General features: G+C 46.1%; 1 protein-coding gene across 6 annotated transcripts in view; it reads left to right on the forward strand.

Annotated features, from left to right (window-relative positions):
• SYNE2 (spectrin repeat containing nuclear envelope protein 2) overlaps nucleotides 1–13,634 on the forward strand; it is a 259,349-nt gene extending 245,715 nt beyond the window's left edge. For 5 of the 6 annotated variants that reach the window (XM_077923084.1, XM_077923110.1, XM_077923091.1 and 2 more), the window contains 9 exons: nucleotides 1,058–1,197; nucleotides 2,476–2,596; nucleotides 4,131–4,342; nucleotides 5,422–5,622; nucleotides 7,092–7,220; nucleotides 8,568–8,759; nucleotides 8,888–8,977; nucleotides 10,048–10,097; nucleotides 11,529–13,634. In XM_077923084.1, the coding sequence (XP_077779210.1) occupies nucleotides 1,058–1,197; nucleotides 2,476–2,596; nucleotides 4,131–4,342; nucleotides 5,422–5,622; nucleotides 7,092–7,220; nucleotides 8,568–8,759; nucleotides 8,888–8,977; nucleotides 10,048–10,097; nucleotides 11,529–11,754 (1,361 nt within the window). In that variant the 3' untranslated portion in view covers nucleotides 11,755–13,634. The remainder of the gene's footprint in view (nucleotides 1–1,057; nucleotides 1,198–2,475; nucleotides 2,597–4,130; nucleotides 4,343–5,421; nucleotides 5,623–7,091; nucleotides 7,221–8,567; nucleotides 8,760–8,887; nucleotides 8,978–10,047; nucleotides 10,098–11,528) is intronic. The other variant, XM_077923093.1, reaches the window with a different exon arrangement.
• The last annotated feature ends 365 nt before the right edge of the window (nucleotides 13,635–13,999 follow it).

Raw genomic sequence — 13,999 nt, forward strand, 5'->3', positions numbered from 1 at the left:
GCCCAATGACATTGTAGGTGGGTGTGTGCCAGGAATGCAATCACCGCTTCCTCCTTCATTCATGTGCAGGGAGGGAAAGGCATGGATAACCTCAAGAGGAGGTTTTCCAAATGCATATCGAGTAGCCACACCCACCCTTGCAGACAAGCAGGATCTAGATTAAAAGAAGCAGTTTTGAGGATGAACAGGCACAATTCCAGATTGAGGGAAACCTGCAGTTTTTTGTGTGCTACCAATGGGACAATGCGTACGCAACCTAAGTGACCCACCATTTGCTGCCTTGTAATAGCATCCCTGTGGGATGCAGGTGGCGCTGTTGGTTAAACCACAGAGCCTAGGACTTGCTGATCAGAAGGTCGGCGGTTCGATTCCCCGTGACAGAGTGAGCTCCCGTTGCTCAGTCCCTGCTCCTGCCAACCTAGCAGTTCGAAAGCACGTCAAAGTGCAAGTAGATAAATAGGTACCACTCCGGCGGGAAGGTAAACGGTGTTTCCGTGCGCTGCTCTGGTTCGGCAGAAGCGGCTTAGTCATGCTGGCCACATGACCCGGAAGCTGTACGCCGGCTCCCTCAGCCAATAAAGCGAAATGAGCACTGCAACCCCAGAGTCGGTCATGACTGGACCTAATGGTCAGGGGTCCCTTTACCTTTAATAGCATCCCTAAAGTTTGCTGCCTGAGAAGGGCCACGCCATCCTTCTCTCATGTGGGACCAGCTGTCCCTCCCAGAGTCATCTTTCCCGCCTGCACTTTTTGGTGGTGTTGTTAACTGTCTGTAGGCCTTTTCAGGAAGGTGGGGTGAGGGGACGTGCCCACCCATAACTGCATGGCTCCTCATTTCATTGCCCCTGAAACACAGCCGACATACATTTGCAAACAAGCATGCTTTGCAAGGAAAGACGGTAAAACTTTCATATATTTCCGCCCCCCCCCCCCCCGCATCATAACTTGGTCCCCCCTATTCTGCAGAATGCTTTTAATTCATTCATATCCCCCACCCCTCACCCCAAACTTGGGCATCTAACTTCCTGCGGATTTCCTTTTCAATGTCGTACTACAGAAAAATCTGCTTCTGAGACCCACACGTGGCACTCTCCGGAAAGCCCTGCTTGCCGAAAACATCCATACAGCCAGGGAGAGATGGTTCCAAGTGTCCTTTTGAACAGCCCAGAGACAAGCACTCCCTACAAACCAGGATATGTAAGTCCTACTGAATGCAGGTGTACATTACAAGCATAAAAGGGCTGGATTGGCCATTAGGTTAAACCTTATGTTCTTGGACCACTGTCATCCCTGACCAAAAGCCATGCTGGAGCTGGTCACCATTGGAAGTAAAAAATGAGGAATTTGCACTGGACAGATGGGAGAGACGTTGTATGGCTTAAGCAATGAAAGAGGTGCATGATTTTACTTTTTAAAAAATGACAACATATTTTTTTTGCAAATTTAGCAAAGGAAAGAAATCAAATGCAATAAAATAAATAAAAGGAACTACTATACAAATAACACTAATTATAACCAAGAAAACCCCAATCACTTCACATTATATAAGCATTTGCCATCTGTATATGCATCTGAAACATATAAGTTAATATTAGCCTTCCAGGTGTCCAAAAAGGTATCAACACAAAATTGATGCCTATATGAAATATGTTCAAATGTTTTCAGCGTCAGTAGATCTTCAGATCATAATGGATGTTGAGCATTTATCCATTCAGGCTCTTAGCAAACATAAGGGCATGCAAATTCCACTTTTGTTGTCTTGCCATTAATCCCCATACTACAGGAATATTATTTGAAATGATATGAACATCTGGATTTGGGCAATACAAAATTGATATGGATAACAACTTCAGACCAAAAATGCTGTGTCAGTGGAGAAGCCCACATCATATGCCTCAATGTGGTGACCTCGGCATTACACTTCTAACATCTATCTTCATTATGCAGTGCCTTCCTATACTCAAAATATTAATTTTTGCTGGATCACTCTCAATTTCGAATCTTGAGGAAAGATTCTATATAAAAGAAAGTTTCCATTGTTTAGACTGTAGGATACTTTCTGATTCCTTATTCCTCGCTTCTCTGAGTTCTTGAACTTCTACCTCACAAAGATCCATTAAGCATTTTTAAAAATCGGCTGGATTTGCAGATATTGCTAATTGCACGTTGGTGGCGTAGTTCTGAGCAAAGGTAAAAAATATTACGGTGTGATAATGGGAGGCGAATGAAGGAGTGCTAAAGTCTCTGATAGATGGAGTAGCAAAGGTCATTTCGGTGCTGCATAGTGTGACAGAAGTATTTCCAAAGATTTACAAGACCAGGATAATGGATTGTCTCATGGTTACCTCTGGCAGCAAAGTACCTTTTGAGCAGTGTGCTGAGGACATTGCTGGGTGCCCAAGCAGTGCGTTGGGCACAGTGTACATGGGCCGGCGTCATGTGTCATTCCCTGCTTTCCATGTTGTTATATTCCAGGTGAAACAACGAAGCAGCAGGAGTCTGGACAGCATGCAGGAGATCTCTGGGATGTTGCCTAGCGAGGAACCCCAATCTAGCCAGAGCCTTGATGGCGTTGCAGCCATAGAAAAACAACCAGGTACTTTAGCTGTAATATTTTTTGAGATAAATCTGTATCAAAATGGATACAGATATGCATGTGTGTATGTGTGTAATCGGGACGCGGGTGGCGCTGTGGGTTAAAGCACAGAGCCTAGGACTTGCCGATCAGAAGGTTGGCGGTTTGAATCCCCGCGACGGGGTGAGCTTCCATTGCTCAGTCCCTGCTTCTGCCAACCTAGCAGTTGGAAAGCGCGTCAAAGTGCAAGTAGATAAATAGATACCGCTCCAGCGGGAAGGTAAATGGCGTTTCTGTGTGCTGCTCTGGTTCGCCAGAAGCGGCTTAGTCATGCTGGCCACATGACTCGGAAGCTGTACGCCGGCTCCCTTGGCCAATAAAGCGAGATGGTGAGCGCTGCAACCCCAGAGTCGGTCACAACTGGACCTAATGGTCAGGGGTCCCTTTACCTTTACCTTTAAAGGTAAAGGTAAAGGTACCCCTGCCCGTACGGGCCAGTCTTGACAGACTCTAGGGTTGTGCGCCCATCTCACTCAAGAGGCCGGGGGCCAGCGCTGTCCGGAGACACTTCCGGGTCACGTGGCCAGCGTGACATCACTGCTCTGGCGAGCCAGAGCCGCACACGGAAACGCCGTTTACCTTCCCGCTTGTAAGCGGTCCCTATTTATCTACTTGCACCCGGGAGTGCTTTCAAACTGCTAGATTGGCAGGCGCTGGGACCGTTACCTTTACTATGTGTGTAATAAATTTTGTTTATGTAGAGCAGTCTTCCTCAACCTCAGCCCTCCAGATGTTTTTGGACTACAACTCCCATGATCTTTAGCTAGCAGGACCAGTGGTCAGGGATGATGGGAATTGTAGTCTCAAAACAACTGGAGGGCCGAGGCTGAGGAAGCCTGATGTAGAGGCTTCTGTGCAGAGTGTGTGAGAAATAGGATTTCATTCTTCCCTATGCATTTATAACGTCAGTGTAGATGGTGCCCTACAGAGGAATGAAAGCCAATGAACAAGAGATCCCTGCTCCAACAAACTTAAAATTTCTAAATGAAGGAAGCGGAGAGGGAGTCAAAGATAAAAATAAATGAATGTGAGCAGGTGCAGTTATTTTATCTGTTGAAATATTTATGTTCCCCCTTTGCATTTAAAGGCAAAACGCCCAAAGGCAGCTAATGTAAAAATGAAAAATAGTGAAAAAACAAACAAACAGCCACATGAAAGTAAAAGGCAGAAGCAGCAGATGGAATCATTAAAAAAGAGAAATGGCAGAAAATACTACATGGGGTGGTAGTCCAAAATATCTGGGGGTTGGTGAAGGCTGCTATCGATTGTGTCTTTAAAAGGTATCAATGCTACGCTATTGTGAAGGGATAGAAGCCCTAAAAGGCTACCCAAAAATTCACATAGTCTTAATGTTGGATCTCGTAGCTAGGCTGGGGTAGAAGATCTGTTTCCTCAGGGGACCCAGCGAGTGCCTAAAATAATACTTTCCTCTGAGTCAAGCTTCAAAGCTTTTTTAATAAAATAAAAAAATGAATAATTTTGCAACAAACCACAGGAGGCCTCGAGAGATGGGAGCTGATTCAAGCCCAAGACTTAAGCAACAAGCTGAGAATGAAGCAGAGTCGGCAGCAGCGGGAGCAGCTGAATTCTGACCTCACGAATATCAACGCTTGGCTGGATAAAACAGAGAAGGAGCTTGAAATGTTGCAGGAGGCAGAACCGCCCACCAGCATCACGGCCATCCATCAAAGAGTCAAGAAGCAGAAAGTGAGTTCACCATTTGTCCTGGTAAATAATCCCTGTAGCCAAAGTAAGAAGTGCCTTGCTGGATCAAGGAAGGTCTTCCAGGGCTGCACTCTCTTTATGGCAGGGGACAATCTCTTAAGAAAGACCACACAGGTAAGATAGCCAGAATCTGATCTGCAGAAGGCAGTTACAGCTAGAGCTTCTGCCATTTGACTCCTGTGTCCAATGGCTGGTGATAGACCTTGAAGTTTGCTTGATTCTAGTTCTGAGATAAGTGGGGCCAGGCATGATCTTCATGATCACTGCTACTTCTACTCTTAATTCAATTTATTTGTTGCCTTCGTACACCTGCATCTCAATGGAAAATCCCCCCCCCCCAAAAAAAATCCAAAACATGAGATATATAGATATAAACAACAGTAAGTACAAACACAGCACAATCAGCTACTACTTCTTAGTTACAAAGTTCAGCAGGTTGTAATTCACATCAATCATGGACTTGTGGTCATGAACTAATTGTTGGAATGCACTCATAGAGCCTTCATAGGATTATCCCCCAAGTGAAGGTTTTGAACAGCCTTGTTGGTTTTATGATTTTTTTTATATATATTTATTTCTATTCCACCCCGGACCAGGACTCAAGGCAGCTTACAGATTAAAATGCAAAAGCACAGACTGAAACACTTCTCAGAAGCGGGGGGGGGGGGGGGGGGGGGACTCAAAGAGGTTTACAAAAAAAGAATAAAGCTATGAAAAATTGTCAGTGGGCAACAGTTAAAAACAAGCCTTCCAAAATAATTGCAATCAACAATAAGCTAAAGAGCAGATGAAAAAAAGTCAGCGTTTTTACATATCTGGATCGGCTTGCCTAAACAAAAAATTTTTGTCAGCAGGCAGGAGTTCCAAAGTGTAAAAGATCCATTTCTTACAAGTATTATGTGGCACTTGCCACAGCACCAGTTTTGTAGATGGGAGCAGTCGAGTAGGCATACAAAGAAGCAAGGCAATCTCACTGGTAAACCGGTTGTTTTGTTGTGCCGCTGCTGAAAAACCCAAGTTATTTTGGAATGCAGAATCCTAACCCGCTTCTTCCCCGCCAGGATATGCTCAAAGCCTTTGATAACTACAAGGCACTTGTGCTTTCTGCCAACCTGACCAGCAAGGACTTCAGGCAAGGAGACAGCGCTGGATCCAAAGAGCTCCAGAACAGGCTTCGGCAAGTCAACATGCGCTGGGAGGAGGCCATTCATTTGATGGGAGAGTGGAGGAAGAGTTTGCAGGAAGCCCTGGTGGGCTGTCAGGTCAGTGCAGCCCATTGCTTTCTTATTTATAAGAAGTGGGTAGGGAGAAGGTTTTCCTCCATCTCTCAAAACACCGGAACTCGGGGATAACCAATGAAAACGAACATTAGAAGATTCTGGATGGGCAATGGAAAGTACTTTATCCATGGCTACTAATCCTGGTGTCCCTGTTCTGCTGCCACTGTTGTGAGGCTGTATATCTCTGAGTCCCAGTTTCTTGGAATCACAGGCAGGGAGGTTGCAGTTGCTCTCAGTTTTTGTTTGGTGGCTTCCTATAGGTATTTGCTTGGCCACTGTGAGAACAGGAAGCTGGGCTAGACGCTGGCCTGATCCAGCAGCCTTTTTTATAATAATATTGTAATAATAATAATTTATTATTTATACCCCGCCCATCTGGCTGAGTTTCCCCAGCCTCTCTGGGCGGCTCCCAATCAAGTATTAAAAACAATACAGCGTTAAATATTAAAAACTTCCCTGAACAGGGCTGCCTTCAGATGTCTTTTAAAAATAGGATAGGTACTTATTTCCTTCACATCTGAAGGGAGGGTGTTCCACAGGGCGGGCGCCACTACCGAGAAGGCCCTCTGTCTGGTTCCCTGTAACCTCACTTCTCACAATGAGGGAACCGCCAAAAGACCCTCGGCACTGGATCTCAGTGTCTGGGCTGAACGATGGGGGTGGAGATGCTCCTTCAGGTATACAGGATGTTTTTAAGTCAACCTGGGCAGATTTAAGAAACTACTTTAAAATGCCATTTGCAGAACACTCCGGAGTTGCACAGCATTCTTACGTAAGTGAGGCAAGATCTTCGAGTTTTGTGATTTTCCTTTCGGCACGTAGCTGAAGGATGCAAGCCTGCCTCCCTGCACTTCTGGCCTCCTTTGCCTGGAACAGCTCGTGAAGCATTGTGGCTAATAGTCTAAATTGCAAACCAGGAAATATTCTTCTGCCATGAACAGGTGGCCTTGGCCAAGCCACCTCAGTCCTCCACCTATGCTTAGTCAATATGGAACTGATAATACTGGCCTGCCTTTAAGTATTCATGAGAGACTATATGCAGGGAAAGCTGAGCATTCAAGAAAGCACAATGTAAGTGCTACACATTATTACTATTTTTCAACCCAAGTTGGAAAGGCCCTGTATTATTTGGGTCCCTTCTGCACAGCCTACTTACTGAGCATTCAGCCTGATTTGTTTGTGCAAAGTTTCCAAAGAGATAGACCTGGGCTGTGGAGCGTTCATTCAAGCAATTCTTACCCTATGCTTTCTGGTCCATTTCCTTTCCTTATCGCAAAAGATTGCTGTTTCACAAGATCATCAAACCCTCTCCAAGTACGCAACCTGAGTTTGCTGGCATGCAGTCGAATCCTGCCTGCAAAATAGTCTGAAACCAGCCTTTGTCAGCAGACGTGATCTGACGAGGCTGCCCCTCCCTGCCTCTCCTAATAATGGATGTTTCTTCTCTGCAGGATTTCCATAAGCAAAACCATAACCTGCTGCTGTGGTTGGCTGTTGCAGAGGTTCGGAGGCATCAAGCACAGATCAAGGATCTGAATGCTGATCCTCACGCAATTCAGGAGAGCCGAAGAGAATTAATGGTGGGTTTAAAAAACAACAACACTTTTTGGTGCATCCATACAGAAATGATTGACTCGCCAGTTGAATTGCTCCCATTAAGTACAATGTTAGTTCGCTGCATTTGGTTTGATGGTGGGATGCCAATAATCTGCTTTTCAGTTCCTCCCTGTGCCCTATCTTGTCGTGGTTAGTGATAGTCGTTGTAGGAGTGGTATTTTGATTTATTACTCACCCTCCAACATAAGATCCCGGGGCAGGTTACGGCAATTATTATTATTATTATTATTATTATTATTATTATTATTATTATTAAAACATACATGCCCCGCCCATCTGGCTGGGTTTCCCCAGCCACTCTGGGTGGCTCCCAACTGAATTAAAAGCACAATAAAACACCAAACATTAAAAACTTCCCTAAACAGGGCTGCCTTCAGATGTCTTCTAAAAGTCAGATAGTTGTTTATTTCCTTGACATCCGACAGGAGGGCATTCCACAGGGCGGGTGCCACTACCGAGAAGGCCCTCTGCCTGGTTCCCTGTAACCTCGCTTCTCGCAGGGAGGGAATTGCCAGAAGGACCTCGGAGCTGGACCTCATTGTCCAGGCTGAATGATGGGGTTGGAGACAATACTAGAATCAATTTAAAATATGACAACAGGCAAGAAGAGAATAGGTTGGGTCCTAAAATATCTGCCACTCATATGTTTTCAGCATGCTAAGGAAACTGCGTAGTGAGGGTGTCAAATGCACATGAGTGTAGGGAACTCTGTGATTGTGTGATTCTATAACTTAAGGACTGCTATAGAGAATGCCCTCTCCTGGGGCCCCAGTGATCAAACTTTTGAGAGTGTTGACCCTCTCTTAACACCCTAGAGCAGCGGTTCTCAACCTGTGGGTCCCCAGATGTTGTTGGACTACAACTCCCATCATCCCTGAGCTCTGGCCTTGCTAGCTAGGGGTGATGGGAGTTGTAGTCCAACAACATCTGGGGACCCGCAGGTTGAGAAAGGCTGCCCTAGAGGGTCTTGAAGTAGGGAGGCAGTCTTTCAAATATTTGGGGGCCTAAGTTGTTTTGGGGCTTTAGGCACTGATGTGAGCCCAGTGAATTGCGCCTGGAAACAAACTTACATATTAGCCGTTGCCCAACAATTCAGTAGCAGAGCATGTGCTTCATATGCAGAAGCTCCCAGGTAAAGTTCCTGCCATCTCCATTTTGAAGGATCTCAGGGCTGTCAGACAGAGATTTTGGAGCTCCGCTGCCCAATCAGAGTAGGCAACACTGGGCTGGACTGATGAAGTGGTCCGCTTGATTCTATGTAAGGCAGAGTCATACATGCGTCAATATTTCCTTCCATTTCTCTGTTGCAGCAACTGGAGAAAGAGCTTCTGGAACAGCAGCCGCAAGTCAACACCCTGCAGGAGATTTCCACTCACTTGCTCGTCAAATCTGGTGGAGGAGATTATGTTGAAGCTCACGAGAAGGTCCACGTTATTGGGAAGAAACTGAAGCAGCTTCTGGAAAGAGTCTCAAGTGATTTAAAGGTCTCGCATGGAAAGCAGGTGAGATGCCCTTGAGTCCAGGGTGATGCAGTTCTGTATCTCCCAAGGGGGGGGTGCATAACTCCTGGGAGATAAAGCTTTCCTTACTCTGGAGAACGTAAAGTTATCTTCCATTTTCCTCCTTCTAGGACACAAGTGCATTTCTGCAGGATGTGGACGAACTGGACTCGGGAGGCTGTCCTCAGCGATCAGAGAAACCTTGCACATATAAAAACAAGGCAAGCTGCTTGGCAATTCTTTTCCAAACCTCTGGTTTTTCTCCAGTCTGTTAGTACCTTCTCCTCGTCTTGTTTCCATCTGGAAATGCTTTATTGCAAGTTAACACGAACAGCTGACTCGCCCGGTTTGGTCAGGACAGTCCAGCAACTCAACTGTAATTCGTGGCCATGCTAAAGGATACATGGTTTCTGTTCAGTACCTTTCCCCAACCTGATGCCCTCCAGAACATCTTGGACTGCAGTTCCCCTCCTCCCTGACCATGCCGGCTGGGGGTGATGGGAGTTGTAGTCCAGTAGGTCAAGAGGACACTCGGTTGTGGAAGCCTGGTTTGAAATGCTTCTTTAAGGCCAGGGTACAAGCTCTTCCCTTGTCCCATGCCAATACAGTCATAACTTGGAAGTCGAACAGAATCCATTCCGGAATTCCGTTCGACTTCCAAAACGTTCGGAAACCAAAGCGCGGCTTCCGATTGGCTGCAGGAAGCTCCTGTAGCCAATCCGAAGCTGCCGAAGCCCCGTCGGATGTTCAGCTTCCAAAAATAGTTCACAAACCGGAACAGTCACTTCTGGGTTTGCATCGTTCAGGAGCCAAAACATTCGAGAACTAAGCTGTGTGAAAGCCAAGGTACAACTGTGCCTCAACCCATTCCAATGGGGGTTCAGGCGTAGTTATGGGGCACAGCTTTACGGTGCACAGCTTTACTGGGGCACAGCTTTACGGTGGCTGCAGTCCTGTTTGGTTTTGTCCCCATCCTTCTCCAGGCTGAGTTCCACAAGAGGGGCACTAACCCGAAGGAGGAGGAAGCTAACTGGCAGTGCCACCCTCTGGACTGGTTGTTAAGTAGACTGCTGGAGGGGGGATGTCTGAGAGAAGACTGCATTTAGTGGGGTGCTACCCCATTCATCCTAATGGAGCAACGTCCACTCGTCAAACCCACGTTTCTTGTGATGTTCCCGCGGCACAGAAGCGTTTTGAGCTCTGTAACTGGGTCGCTTGGGATTTGCTTCTTTGCGCTTGCGTTTCTTGAGTAAAGTACGACTAAATAACACAGTAATATCTCCATTTTCAGCAGGCTGGTGGAAGGAAGACCTTGGAGACTGAGAGCGGCGCTGATATTAGGTAGGATGTTTTGGAAAACGTTTTCTTTAATTTAAAAATGGAGGTTGCATTTTGAAGGCAGTCGCAGGGCCAAGCTAGATGCGCTCATAATCACATGTTAATTAACACACACATTGTTTATTATGTAAATAGCAGCCACAGGGAAATCTGAGCAGGATCAAGGCCATGGAAAGGAGGAAGGGGGAGTTTAGCGCTTTTTCCTCTTTGCCAAAGTCTGAGCAGAGACAAAAAAAAGGCTCCTCAAAGATGCTGTATGCATTGCATAGGGAGCCACTACCCGCAACTTTCCTGGAAATGCAAACACCTTTGAATGGGAGATTTTTGCCCACACTCTTTAAAAACAAAAACAGGTGCATTAATTGCATTCACACAACCAGCACTTGAATGTCCATAATTTGTACAATGCTAACTCAGAGGGACGTGGGTGGCGCTGTGGGTTAAACCACAGAGCCTAGGACTTGCCAATCAGAAGCTTGGTGGTTCGAATCCCCGCGACGGGGTGAGCTCCCGTTGCTCGGTCCCTGCTCCTGCCAACCTAGCAGTTCAAAAGCACGTCAAAGTGCAAGTAGATAAATAGGTACCGCTCCGGCGGGAAGGTAAACGGCGTTTCCGTGCGCTGCTCTGGTTCGCCAGAAGCGGCTTAGTCCTGCTGGCCACATGACCCGGAAGCTGTACGCTGGCTCCCTCGGCCAATAAAGCGAGATAAGCGCTGCAACCCCAGAGTTGGCCAGGACTGGACCTAACGGTCACTGGTCCCTTTACCTTTACCTAACTCAGAGGTGGGCAAACATTTGGCTTGTGAGACCTGCTAAAACCCAGAGGTCTGCCAGATGCAGCTAGGTGCACAACAGTGGCTGGGATTCAGCTGAGGCCCATCAGCGGAAACTCTGCACAACGACTTCCACTTGTGCAACAGATTCCCCCCCCCCAAAAAAAGGCATGTGGGGCGTCAGGAGAACCCCCAGAACGACACACTGAGAGAAGAGAGCATGGAATCATTCCATCTGCCAAGGTGAGATGCTTGCAATGATGGAACGATTGGAATAGCACATCAAATTCCTTCTAGTGTCTCCGAGTAGAAGGCCTCGGAAGGGAGGGACAAGGTTTGTGGCCCTCAAACCAGCTCTGCAGAAAGCTGCTGCCAGTCTGAGTAGAGGATATAGAGAAGCCTTTCAATGTGTTGTGTTTTTATATATGTTGCAAGCCGCCCTGAGTAGCTGCTGATCGCGACGCCCTACAGTAGCGTTTCCCAAACTGGCTGTTGTTGGACTACAACTCCCATCATGCATAGCTAGCAGGACCAGTCTTCGTGGATGATGGGAGATGTAGTCCAAAAACAGCCAGAGACCTAAGTTTGGGAAACCCTGGGCTAGATGAAGTCTGACTCAGCGGAATGCAGCTTCATGTATAAATTCTCTTCCATATTTGCAGAGGGGATGACGAGGAGAGCGCCAGCCCAGCTGCTCCCAAGACCCGTGGCTTCCTGTCCCGTGTACTGCGAATGGCGTTCCCTCTTCAGTTGCTCTTCCTTCTCCTCCTGCTTTTGGCTACCCTGCCCCCTTTCTCGGAGGAAGATTACAGCTGCGCACACCGCAACAACTTTGCCCGGTCTTTCCACCCCATGCTGCGATTTGTCAATGGGCCTCCTCCCTTTTGAAGCGTCCCAAGAGCTTTTTTGCACCTCAACCAAAATGAACCTCCTCAGCAGGCTCTTCTTCTCATGCTGCTATTGCCATTCTGAGGACTTCACACCGTGAATGCGTCAGATTTCACAACTGAAGAAGTAGATCCTCTAGCAATTTCAATATTTGGGATGGGTTGGAAAGCAGGGGGCGGGGGCAGAGACAGGTGTTAACCCGGTTTTGTACAGGAAAATACTTTTTTCTATATATTTTTGAACTGTAAGCAACATACTGTATACTTTTGCACAATGTGTGATCAATCGGCTGGTGGCCTCCATGCCAGAATGTCTTCTGAAGACGAATTTTCAAGATGATGTCATGTTTGCATTGAAATAATGTGATTTTTAGCTAACGACGAATGCTGTAGAGAATAGCTTTTAGTGTGACGGAGAGAACCCATTTTTCAGCTCGTGCTTTGCATGCAAAGAAATCTATTTCCATACTTCGATATTGTAGTGAAAAGAAAGGTTTGATTTTATATAAATATATATAAAATACTTGTTATACTTTAGTATTTTAGCAACCCTCTCTCTCCAGTTAACAAATACATATAGATACATAGACAGATTGATAGATACAGTGGTTACCTCGGTTTAAGAACAGTCTGGTTTAAGAGCGATTTGGTTTACGAACTCTGCAAAACCGGAAATAGTGTCTTGGTCTGAGAACTTTATCTCGGTCTAAGAATGGAATCCGAACAGTGGAAGGGCACCGGCTGCAGGAGGCCTCATTAGGGAAAGCTCGCCTCGGTTTAAGAACAGGTTCGGTTTAAGAAGGGACTTCCGGAACGGATTAAGTTTGTAAACCGAGGTACCACTGTATATAAGTTTCCACGACAAAGATTTTAGTACAGTGGTACCTCGGATTCCGTTCTTAGACCAAGGTAAAGTTCGCAAACCGGGACACAACTTCCGGTTTTGCGGAGTTCGTAAACGATATCGTTCTTAAACAGGACTGTTCTTAAACCGAGGTACCACTGTATGTACTTAGAACTGCAGATTTGTCTCATGTCTTCTTTTGTACTTTTATTTTAAATAAAAAGAAATGAAAATGCTGCATGTAGGTGACTTATATTGTTCATAGTTTTATATTTAAAAAGTGCTGACCATAATTAGTGTTGATTATCTCACTTGTATATGAATCAATGGTGTAAACTTGCGGCTTTTTAATCAAAAGATGTTTATGTGTTAATCTTTTTTGAATAATTTACAGTAAGCCAAAAGAAAGATACGTGGGTGTTTTTTTAAAATAATTTTTAATAATCAAAGGGCACAATCAATCCCTATTCCTGTGCAGCAAAAAGCATGTGCAGAGATAACACCATAGGGCCATGCTGGTTGCCAGAACGTGCACACTGCATTGCAAAGCTGCTTCAGCTGGGAATTAAAATCACTTGAAGGTGATGCAAATTTGACGCCGGTTTCTGGAAAGGAGAGGGAGAACTAAAGAGGGAAAGGGGAACCAAGAATTGACCATTAGGTGAACCCTCTACGTGTGCACAGCTTTAATGGTACATAAGCCATCGTCAATACATTGAGCCTCCATGTTCCAAGACAGTATATCACTGGATAGCAGTTGCTGTGGTGGTGAGGAATGGACTGTTTCCTTCATGTTTCCTGGGGCCATTTGATTAAGCCGTTGCTTACAAACTGGTTGCTGTGCCTGATGAATCCAGGACTCATCTTGTGCCCATGGGGCTCACGCCCTAACTTCACAAGATTTGTCACATTTAAGGTGAAGTTGGTAGTGAGAGATCGGAAACGGTTTTACCTGGATCCAAATTATATTTTCTGTGTATATTTCTTTTTCCCCAACCCCCTCATTAAAATTCTGCGGCTGTGTGCAGCAGTCCTGAGTTTGTTTGTCTTGATGTTTTATAAATCTAGTTTCCTGGAACACAGCTAGGATTGGGAGAGGGCGGGGCATGGTAGACAGCCGTCTGGTTCAAGGCAGGACCCAAGAGCCATTGGGGCGAGCCATTAGTCAGGACTGAGGAGCAAGGCAGGACGGAAGAATAGCCAAAGGCCACAGGGACACACCAGAAGCTCAACTGGAAAAGGCAGCCCATTGATGTTCCTTTCTGTCTAAGATGATCCAATGGCCAGTCCATATGGGGGAAGATCGGGTAGTTCCTTGGGTAGCTGCCACCTGCAGTTCAGTGGTTCATTCACAAAAGATCAAACAGCGCCCACCAGAAAAGATGAGTACCCTCAGAAGAAT

The sequence above is a fragment of the Podarcis muralis genome, chromosome 1, assembly GCF_964188315.1.
Source record: "Podarcis muralis chromosome 1, rPodMur119.hap1.1, whole genome shotgun sequence".
Classification (NCBI taxonomy): Eukaryota; Metazoa; Chordata; class Lepidosauria; order Squamata; family Lacertidae; genus Podarcis; species Podarcis muralis.